Below are 12,380 nucleotides of genomic sequence, written 5' to 3' on the forward strand. Positions count from 1 at the left end.
GTTAACCAACCAAAATCCAAATACAAAACCAAGCGCATTTGTCACTGAGCGACCTTTGAACTCTTTATTAGGTCATGACATGTATCTTTTGATTTATCTTCAACTGATGGTTTAAGTTTTTGAAGGTAGATACATATAATATATATTGTTTACATTTTTTTTTGTATGTATGTATGTATGTATTTGTTTACATTTATACAAATACCTAAAGATATAGATTATAGAAATGCTAATGCATATTGCAGAGTTCTGGTGTGAACCAAACAGGCATTTTGCGTGAATAAAGTGCAGCATAATTGTCTTATTTTGACTACCCATCTAACCGAACAGAATTCACAATCCACTGGGTCGAAGTGCAACCGGAAAAGGTCCTCATTAAATAAGATAACAAATTCACTCATACCGGCGGACTTATCTTTTATTTGTGTTTGTTTGCCCGAGAGGAAATCACAGTATCGGAAGTCAAAACCTTTCCACTTAGGTGAAGATAAGAGGAATCAACAATTGTATCGAAACGGAGAAGACGTTGAGTTCATCTAACCAGTGTGTTAAGGCGTACCTATGTCCGTGTGATGCTGATGACTTGATGAGTGTCCAAACACGTCAACTTTAAACTTAGGTCACTGAAGAGACAGAAGAAAGTATTGAAGAGTCATTGCCAATCACGGTGATACCTAGGGAGTATCACTGGGTCGATTTCGATTCTTAGTGTTACCCTTAAAATTAGACCACTAGAAAGAGTAGAAAGTTTACCTTAGTCGAACTGTCCTGTGTGTCTCTGCCGAAAAGGTTGTCTGGTAGAGATCGCTCTTAAGCGATAAGACCGCCTGTTGTCTGCGTCTATTTATAATAATTTGTTTTGTCTCCACTGTATCTTTTTTCTGTACTTTTGCTGAGGTGTGCCCATAAAGAGTATTCTATCTATCTGTCCCAAAAACTGACTCAATAATTTGTTTCCAGACGAGTGTTCGGCTACAGCACCCTACTAGCCAGCATCCTCACTCTCCTGAGCCCTGGCGCTGCTGCTGCAGGCTTCGGATGGATTGTTGCCCTTCGAGTACTCCTGGGCTTTTTACTGGGAGCTACATGGCCCGCCATCCTGCCTATGGTTTCGAAGTGGATCCCGCCAATGGACAGATCCAAGTTTATGTCTAATATGATGGGTAAGTCATAATTCTTCAACATTCTTATTAGGCTACTATTATCACTCGTAAGCTATGGAACTTCCGCAGCTGCATTTGAGTCTTTTGGGATTCCTAACTACTGGCTGCTAAGCCTATCCCACCAATGGACGAATCCAAATTTAAGACTACGTATAAGTTAATATTTTTCAGTAATGTACATCGCCTTAAGCCAGCTGGTGTAGACTTCCAATTCACTTTGAATATCTCTTACTTGTAGCTCTTTTGTTGAAGTTTTCTGTTGCACACCGCCAGATGCAAATTTCGTCGATATTCTGGAATACATTCTCCAAAACGTTTTGCAAAATGTTTGCGGAATAAAATAATGAGAAATCTTGACGTCTTTATCCTTAGGTGTTGCTACATCATTAATTATAGAGCTAGCATAAAATATAATTGGTATTAATAGCTGCGGTTTCTCAGCATATAAATAGCGAAGACCCAGTATTATATTTAATGATTCAATCCCAACTAATCAAACTACGTTGCAAGATGAGTAGCAACAGTGGTTTTGCGGTTTCCTCTCATTGTTTGATAAAGTTAAATGTGGGCGCAACTGATAGATATTAATTTAACAGGCCGCTAATTCCAAGAAAATTGACACGTCATTAAACTGTTTAATTTATAATAAAAGTAGTGTGGTTCATGAAACTGAAACTAATAGATTTATGTTCGCGGCTTCTACGCTCCGAATCAATGTAGAACTGATAATAAACATGTGGAAAATGCAAATATCGGTAATAACAAAAAACACATTTGTATTGTTCTGTGGCTTGTGGATCTTTCTATTGTTGTTGCTTTTGTTTCCGTTAAAACAAATAACTTTGATGATTCATACTTCATTAGTTGCTTAATGTTTGTACGACAAATTTTGCGTATTCAATGGCAGGGAGTCAAACGATGAAGGATCAATTAAGATGATGAACGATCAATTAACAGGATGACGTGAATTATTCCATTGCGAAATGAAAACAAGACAATTTAAGTCGCCAATTGATAATTAGTTCGCAATTTTAATAATTTTTGCCTTGACCGCGGGTCTTTATCCAAATAACAATCGGTCTACGTCATCTGGTGTGGTTCCAATCATTTTGTTGAAGGCTAGCGAGCATTTGCCTCAGCCAATCTTGTAAACACCTACGTTATAATTATAGAGATGCTGTTGTTGACATGAACCCAACGAATTGATAGTCGCACAAGAAAGTTTTGGATCTTTCAGTTCAATTTTCTTTAGCCCAAAACTTTGCCCCGAGATTCCTGAGAACAGCTGTCAATGTCCACGTAGGTTTTGTAAACCTTTGCTTCCTGGCACATTTGAGACGTTATCTGCGTAAAGGGACCTTATTGTCGATGGCGCTTACGTCTCGCGGCGTCGTATTTTGTATACGAACATCGCTCGTAAAGCCGTAAGCGCCATCGACAATAAGGTCTCTTTACCCAGATAACGTCACATTTAAGTTTCAGAAATAAGCATCATCTTACAATTTAAGGAGATGAGCTCTGAAACGTGTACCGATTAAATCTAGGCCATGATAATTCTTCAAGAGGGTCCAGGTTTTTTGATGCCTTGGTAACTTTAATTTGACTAGCCCACCCAAAACCAAGAAGTTCAAAAATCTGGAGACCACACGCACACTGGCTCACCAGAGGCAAAGTTACTCCAAGCTTCATGAATAACGGTCTAATTGCGCTTGCGTTTGAATTGTTATCTCGTTCGAAAGTGGCATGGCGGCGCGGAGGCGCGCGCAGGCGTGGTCGCTGACGTCACGGCGTTCGCGCGCGCTGATTGGCCGGCTATAGTTGACCGCCGATTTAACCCTGCAACAGTTGCTAAGCGGTGTTCCGAGAACTGCGAGCTATTTTAACCGCACGTGGTTACATTACAAGGTTACGGATTTTGTTCCCAGTGTGGGTCGAAAACCGATCTGTCGTTGATGTTCTTTTTTTGTAGATCGTGCGATATCCGTTGTCAGGTTCGCAGAAAACTTGCATGTGTAGGGAGGATTGTCTATCTGTATTCTGTACCTATTCGCATCATGCTAGTTAACTTAAGACCCCCCTTGTTTTTGATTGAGCAAAATTTCACATGAAAAAGGGGGTACCTATCTACCTACTAGATGATGATGTACACAGGAGGTGGCCATAACAATTGAGTTAAAACAACGCAAAAAATCGTCTTTGAGTTTGCTTTTTTGACTTCATGAATATTCGGTGTCTGTTTAGACAAGTAGATACCTACAACCAGCGACAAAACAATTTTTTGTCAAAAAACTTTTTTCTTGTTTTCATTTACAAGTTGTATTAGGTTAGGTATGTATGTAAATATTACAATACGGCATACTGTGAAATTCTTAAGCATGTGTAACGTCAGCAGAACACGTAGTGTGACGGATAAAATTGACATAACAAACTACTTAATTGATTTTATTATAGCTTAAAATTGTTTTATGTCTGAGAAGTTCTGTAGTTTCAGTACTTATACATAGACAAGACATACACTGTACTGTATTCGAGTATTAGATTTTAGCGAAAGACTGTGATCCTCGAAAGTTGATAGAATGACGTTTATTTCACAATCGCAAGCGCAAGGTCATTAGAGATTAGTTAAGGTGATCAACTTCTGAAAAAAATCTTGGGCACCTACCATGACACGACGAAGCAATCGAAAACAGCACACTAGTAGAAGGAAAAATTGAAGCAGAGAACGAAAGGAAATCCAAGAAGTCAAATAAAACAAAATACTCTCCGTCGTGCGTCGTCAAAGTGAAGTTCTTATCTACCTACTTAGTCATCAGTCATCATCAGTTTTCTACCTACTTAGATACATGATGACGACGATCATGATGAAAATGACGAAAGCGATGATGATAATGATGATGAAACTTCTGAACGTGTAACTTCAGTAAGGACATTGACCGTTCCGATGTATCATTGAGACTAAGAAATCGCCACGGATAAGAGAAATTTTGCAAACGGATAGCAAGTGATTCAGCGAAGAAATGTCACCAGTATATTTGATAAATTGATATCATACCAGTTACCCATGTAAAGAATAAGATTATATAATTAAGTCTTCACGTTACCACGTAGCAAATGTAGCAATGTAACTAGTTTCTCCTACGACTCCTACGTAAAGTGTTAAAAGTCTTACCGACGATTTTTATGTCTATAGCAACAGCTGTCGGGACGCCTGTCTAAGCATTTTACGACCAATCTGACTTTCAAATGACCCCACACACCATTACAATGACATACATCTCGTGACAATAGTCCTTTGCATAGTAATTACCGATAGATAAGGTACCTAGTCAAAGAACATTCTTGAAGCAACGGATACACAACTTCCTTATGGCAATGAAGTTTTTGCGAATGTGAATAACAATAGCTTATAAGTAAATATTTGTTTGTCCGATGAGAGTTACATGCTAAAAGGGTATGCTAAATTGCATGCTAAATTTAGACGGTTCCAGAACTCGCATACGAGTTTTATTACATTGCGGTATTTGAGGGCTGTGCAAAATTCAACCTCAACATATCTACAACCGCAATATAACTAAAATCGCATGCAAGTTCGCACGCCGTCTTTAAACTCTAAATCAGGCTTAATTGTTTAGGAAAAATACGGGGATAGAACTAAGTATAACGCCGTGTCTTGCGTGGGCGACGGTCGCGCGACCGTCGCCGTCGCGTCTCATACTTCCATATCGATAAGGTTTGATTTCGTATGCGTCGCATCGCCGTCGCGCGACCATCGCGCGACCGTCGCCCACGCAAGCCACGGCGTAACAATCAAAATAATAATGTACATATGTATATGACCGAAAGTAAAGTGGTACCTATACAAAAATGGTTGATCGTAATAATTAGTAATAAAATAACACAGTTTCGAATTTCTTTTATATCTGTAAATAGATTCTCCACATATCATTTTGATTTTAGTCCTGTAAAAGTCTCCTTAATTACTGTATGTTCTGCTTCTGAACCTGAATTGAAATTAATATAATGCACTTATATACTTATATATTGACTGTCCTCTTTCGACAAAGAAGCTCAGATGCATACTCTGATGCAATGGAATGGAGGCAAGATAATAATGACGAGTGGTGCTTACAGATTTGTAACGGAAAAGTACAAAGCAAATGTTTCTTAAGTAAGTGTAAATTCGGCATATCGGCGACTTCAGAATCTAATATTTCAATGTAAACCCATTATTCATTAATAATTGTTATAAATTTAAACCGAACTAAATAACTTAAATATATATATCTTCTTAAGAAAGGTCCCCAAGGGGATTTCTATCTCAATATTATTTGTAAACTGACTCATTTATTAATATTATTTACAATCAATTTTCTTACTGACAATAGTATGTTGTCACTACTCACTAGTACTCACTCGTGGACATAGCATATGAAATCGTAATAGTAAAGATATTATTGCCATGTCACAATAATGCCTTTTGTGAGTCGTAATATGTAAATAAAATAATTAAGTTATAAGATTATGTCAGTGCCAAGTGACGTGCTTAGAAATTTCACAACGTTATAGACACGACGTCAATCGATAAATTAAAATTAGACGTGAATCTCTAGAACCGTGTCGTACGTATAAATGTTAGACTTTTAATCCTTAGACCACTTATACCGAAAAAGCCGATCGATTCGCTGGAAAACGTTATCAGGTAGAAATTCAAAAACCTATTGGTGGAATCGGCGCCGCTTTTCAATCTAAAGCTTTGGTTTCCTTAGTAAAACGGTGCCGACATACAATAGCGACATACTAGCACGGTTTGAGTACTAGGTACATATATTACGGGACCACTTTCCTAGGAGAACCTAGCTTAAGAGGATACGATACCGAAGCACGAATTCAAATTTGAGATTTTTAGGTCTTTATCGCCGTCGCGCTGACGGGGGCGGAACCCACAGAGAGGCCCTGTGTGCGTGCGCGTGGCGCACGCACACAACCGCGTCCACAGCCGGCACAAGTACTTACTCGCGCTCAAGCGCTCTCTATATTTGTCTAGTTTCGGACTTCTGATGCATAATGTTTTGGACTCCGTGAAGATATTAAGTGTACTGATTTGACTAAAATGCAAATTTGTAATGTTTTAAGGAATGGTAGAAACAATTCCTTATCTTATACATAATGTGATTATCTTAAAAGATGATTTCTTTTAAGAGTCACATTGTTAGCGAAATAAAGTTATTCGGTATGTAAAAAGCTAAAACCTTTTCGATTTCAAAGAGAAGCCATATTATAGGAGTAGGTACGTACAATCAACCAATTAATCTGAATCCTAGGTCATTGGCCAATCTAGACCCTTTCACAGTAAAAGTAAAACTGACTTCTGTAGCAAATAAATGACGGTGTCAATACGACAGGGTTCTAGAGTGGCCTAGGATTCTACATAATTGGTTGATAGTATCTACCTACCAAAAATGTATGTGAATCTTATTCTTTTTTTTGCACATGTTTGACAGAAGTGACAGCGTAGGAAAATTTAACTAGGTAACAATTTGGTACCTATTATATTACCAGACACCGGATTATGTTCCAAGGTAATTAGAACTTTTTAGCAGAATTCTAACAAAAAATCTGCCAAACAAAATCTTATTGCATATGAAGCATAAGGACCTTTTTCAGATGGAAAGCTACATATGCATCTTATATTTCTAATTTTCTAGGGTTGTGTATACATATTACCTACCTAGCATTAGAAATACAAGGCTTAGCACAGAACAAGACCAACCATAAAAATGCTTAACTAATTTGCCAGCTAAATTTAAACCTAGGTATCGGTACTTAAACGTATAGATACTTTTGATATTTTTATTATTTAAAACTTATTTATACTTACATATCAGCATTTCTGTTACCATAGAATTAAAACGTATATAACACTCATTTCATCTACCAACTAAGGGCATCTGTAATCTACATACAAATAAGGCCCGGTTAAAAGTCTCGAAATGTTATGTACATTTTATAATTAGATAAGTGTAAATGGGTCAAAAAATTGGGTCCATGTGCAATTGTGCATTAAGTAGGTGCACTTTTCCCAAATTGCTGCATGTATGAAATAAGGCCCATCAGTAACTTAACAAAAAATAAGGTATTTCTTACATACCGAATTAAGCGTAATTGTGTCGCTTAACTTCAAACCTGGATATATCCATTCTGCTACAAGGTTAATATATATTTTTAATATATTCAATCTTAAAGCAGAATGGATTTAAGTACCCAAGTTTGAAACTAAGCGACACAATTGATAGTATGTATCTAGGAGATATTTTCTTTACAAAATCGTATTATTCAAGAGCGCTATGATAAACGCACGTCGAAATAAAGTAAAATTGACAATATTTACCGATGAGATTGTGCTCTATGTGTAATGGTAAACATTAATAATATGAAAAGTAATTGTTTCAGTCAGAGCATCTTCACTCGTCAATTTCGTCTTACTCTTTAGTTGTGAAACATGGGTGACAAAGGACGGTCGCCAGAAGGAAAAGAATAAAAATATATGGATACCTATATATATTATAATATTTTCAGTACAGATGGTGTTTTTTTACGCACTAGTGCGAGAAGTGGTTCATTATATGGCAGGTCGAAACTTCGGAGGCTCATCTGTACTGAAAACGTCGTACGATACACGTGCGAAAAGGAAATTCGTAACTCGTATCGATTTAAAACACTCCCTTCGGTCGTGTTTTAATTTATCGCCACTCGTTTCGAACTTCCTTTTTTACGCACTTGTATCGTAATGTACTATTATCCCGTAGGACAGCAGGTTACTTCAAAGTACTTTAATTAACTACCTAATTTTAATGTTGTCTTCGATTCCCGTCGTCGTTCGTCGTTCGTCGAATCCCGGTAAGGGTATTTATTTGTGTAATGAGCACAGATATTTGTTCTTGAGTCATGGATGTTTTCTATGTATATAAGTATGTATTTATCTATTTAAGTATGGTTTTGTATTTATCTATGGGATATGGGTTAAATTGTGGCGTAGGCGAGAGGCTGGCAACCTGTCACTGCAATGTCACAGTTTCGTTTTCTTTCAACCCCTTATTTGCCAAGAGTGGCACTGAAGCTTTAGTAGTTTCATGTGTTCTGCCTACCCCGTTATGGGATACAGGCGTGATTGTATGTATGTATGTTATCTATTTAAGTATGTATTATTTATTTATTTATTAGTAAAAACATGTTTACATGACATTACAGTAAAACCAATGCGTCACGAAACTTAGATAACAAAAATGTAAAAAAAAACAGTAAGTAAGAACATGAAAAAAAAAAACAATAAAGTTTAAAACTAAACAATTTATTTGGGCGATTACGTAACAGCGTGGCTCCGTTGCATCGTTTGCCCGTTGTAGGCTTCGGCAAGTTGCCCCGGAATCGCCGAAAAACCACACCTTTCGGCCAGAAGTCTGCGCTTGCGATGGTGTCCTGCGCTATATCGTCGCCTAGCACCCATAGTACAAGCTTTGCTTAGTTTGGGGCTAAGTTGATCTGTGTAAGGTGTCCCCAATATTTATATACATAATTATTTAATTACTTACCATAATCATAATGTAATAAAGTGTGCATTTTTTCGTGGTTACCAACATGCATACCAACCATATAAATGCTTAACTAATTTTCCAGCTATATTTAAACCTAGGCTATTTAAACGTATACTTGTACTTTATATACTTTTATTATTTAGATCTTATTTATACTTTTCGGCAAAGCATTTTTGTTACCGCAGAATTAAAACGTTGGTAATACTCATTTCATCTACCTACTAAGGGCATATGTAATATCAATGCAAACAAGGCCCGGCTATTAAGTTTGGAAATGTTATGTACATTTTATAACTTGATAAGTGTAAATGGTTCAAAAATTTCGTGCAGTAAGTAAAAAAGTAAAAAGTAAGTATTATTAAACAGAAAAAACTATGGGTCTTATTTGATGCAGGTATGAAATAAGGCCCATTCCGCCCATGTGTCCACATGTTCACAACCTTCGATACCCAAGAAGTAGCGCTGCGGAAATAGAGATGGATCGGATATAATCTTCAAAGATGAGCTATCAACAGCGCCAGTATTTGAGTGGTGGCCTCAGAGTGGAAGGCGACCCCGCAAACGCCCAGTACTTATGATACACAATACACATAAACACAATACATTATAATATTTATTGCCCCGTAGGACAGCAGGCTACCCCACACTACTTTAATTAAGTACCTAATTTTGTCCCTTTAAACTTAATATGAAATAAGGTCTGCCTATCTTGACCACATTGACCTTGACGCACTGCTTGTTAAGACTTGAACCTCTCTAATTTAGAGTGCCATATCCTAAATGCATAGTCCTGAATAAATGTGTTTTAGACGACAGACCGTAGTATAAATACTTATCACAAAAATTGATGATTGAATTCATGAACACAATGTTTACACAAAGTTATAAAACTTAAGAAGCGAGCGATGGGCCTTATTTAGAGAAGTAACTATTTAGGGCATTTTTTGATTCTATATCTGCGAAGAAAATATACAAAACGGCATGATTGATAAAACTTAGAAGAAATATAAGCACTGGGCCTTATTAAGGGCAGGTACTGGTACCAACCTGAACAAACTATGTATTACTAAATAAGGCCCATCGTTTTTTTAAATATTTTAAAACATGACTTAAATTATTAATATTATGTCTGTTTTTATTGTGTGTAAATAAGTACATATAATATGACTAATATAACTACTTACCTAATTGGTGTTCGGCAGAATAGTAATAAATAAACAATGATGACCGAATACCAAATAGTTGCCTAATATTCGTGGAATCTATCGTAAAATACAGCATAACTTTATAATTGTTACTAGTAAACCAATGACGAGAAAAGTTATGCATGTATAAAATAAACCTATTACCTGTATGCAATTGTTACGTACCTATACTTATAAAAATATGGACTTAGTATTTCCACAGAATATAATTATAATACAGATTCAAACTTTCACGATTTTTACACATATTTAAAATTGCAAACGGGACTTAATCGCGTATTTACGACGGCATTGTCCCCGTGGTCTCGGAGCAGACTGGTCTTCTTTGGACCACCAATTTTAAATATGAACATATAATAGTACGTATTTCTAACTAAAAAGTTCGTCAAACACGGTATGTCGATATTTCGACGTAGTATATCGATAACTTTTCACATCACTAGATTATCGACATTAGATGTCGAGTATTTCCCATCACTTTATTTCAGTGTACGTATATAAAAACTTAGCCCCGCCCCTAAATTTGGTGCGATAGGGACAACTGCAGCTCAGGCGCGAAATCCCGCGTAAAAACTGCAAAAATCGAGGTTCCGCTCTCGACTGTTTCCTCCTCCAAAACTTAACCAATCGTTACAAAATTTGGAAATCAGAATGACAAGGAAATTATCTGTGTCGGACCGTTTCGTTTTTTTGGATAATTGATCTCAGTTTTGAATACCACGCCTTTCTTTCTGGCAAATTCAATTAAGCCGTTTTGGCCAACTTTGAGAGGCTCTAATTCCTTTTAAAACAAAAATATCAAAAAAAGCAAAACGGTCCGACACAGATATTGATAATAAAAGTCTGTGTTGAAAAAACCATTGATCTAGCTTCAAAAACCAGAGAGAAAACAGGCGAGAGCGTTTGTATGGAGAAATGAGGGGTATCGTAGCGTCTTAAAAACATCGAGTTTCTTGAAGCCAAAGAACTACACGGATCAGAAGTCAAACTGCGGTCTACCCTCAGCCTACCAATCAAGCACGTATATATAGAAAGTCTAAGGGGGGGGGGGGGTCCGGGTCATGAACTCAACCGGATAAAAAGAGGTCTCGAACATTTAATTAATAATGATGCAAAATAAAAGACACTACTTCGTTATAAAACTATATTTAATCGTTTTCTTCTTAAAATTAGTTGATTGACAATATCATTAGCGTCTATTACGGCAGCTATTTCCCTATGGATGACATACTCGTAAGGGCTAGCCCCGTGAGGCGCTCTTGTCCCGTCCTATTACGCAAAAATCTTTTTAACCTTTTTAAGGTTGAAAAACTTCTTTCAGCAGTTGCTGTTGATACTGGCAAAGTGGCCAGTATAAATAGCAACTTTCTGATCGAAGGAAAGAAATTTGGATCACACTGGTCGATGGCCCCAATAGCAGGTCTAGGTTTTTTTCAGGCTCCAGGGTTGACCAATGACTCGGATCTAACTCGGATATCAAATGTTCCAAGAAAGGATAATATACGTTTCGCCGGTAGTATATCTCCGCAGTTTCCCCTGGAACATTATTGCGATGGGTTTGGCGACCAGGCAGGCAATTATGGTTGCGCGATAAATGATAAAACATCTGGCCGTCCCTATCGCACTTACTATAATAGTGCGATAGGGACGGCCTGATATTTTATCGTCTATCGCGCGACCATGCTACCCGTGCAGTTGTACGAGGTGCCACTAGTTCAGCGCCAGGGCATACATTTTTGGCGCCATTTTTGGGAAGAAGATTCACTACGTAGGAAAATAAATCGCGAGCGTAGCGAGCGCGAAATTTTTTTCATAGTAATGCCGTAATTTGAAGATTAACGCAATACAAAATTTATGGATTTCATCAGACAGAGTGCGAAAGGGACAAATGGTTGAACTTTCGTAGTCGCACCCTAGTATAGTTACGTGTGGCTGAACGTGAATATCATGTACACAAAATAACAAACAAAATGGGGCACTATAGTGGCCAAGTCAGGAAAGCAGATTCGGAATTTGTCCTAACTAAAAGAGCAGATAATTATAAATAGTAAGCGCGATTTTTTGTCCCATTGACTCGATTAATTAAGACAACCCGCCAGCGGGGAATCCGCGAACTTTCAAGCTTTTATCGTCTGCACTGCAGAGCTGCGGTCTTTGACATATTTTGGGGTATTTTGACTTCACAGGGCGCCTATGTTCCCGACTTTTAGGCCTTATATTTCGCCATCACTATTATTTTTATAATAATGCTTAAGAGTTATTAATTGCGACTCACAAAATTGCGCCTCCCTGAGACGTTTTGCGTCTTTGGCTTTATGAGGAACTCCGCTTTGGACTATCGGGTAGACTCATATTTTTGCATTTGGATAGCGACGTAACTAGTAGTAGTAGTAGTAACTCTTTATTGTACAAAAACACAT

At 37.4% G+C, this 12,380-nt stretch overlaps 1 protein-coding gene across 1 annotated transcript in view; it reads left to right on the forward strand.

Moving 5' to 3' along the window:
- The window catches only part of LOC125231122 (sialin), a 90,871-nt gene that overhangs the window by 42,045 nt on the left and 36,446 nt on the right, over positions 1-12,380 (forward strand). The window contains exon 5 of the mRNA XM_048136480.1: positions 961-1,163. Within this exon, the coding sequence (XP_047992437.1) occupies positions 961-1,163 (203 nt within the window). The remainder of the gene's footprint in view (positions 1-960; positions 1,164-12,380) is intronic.

Source organism: Leguminivora glycinivorella, chromosome 11 (genome assembly GCF_023078275.1).
Source record: "Leguminivora glycinivorella isolate SPB_JAAS2020 chromosome 11, LegGlyc_1.1, whole genome shotgun sequence".
NCBI lineage: Eukaryota > Metazoa > Arthropoda > Insecta > Lepidoptera > Tortricidae > Leguminivora > Leguminivora glycinivorella.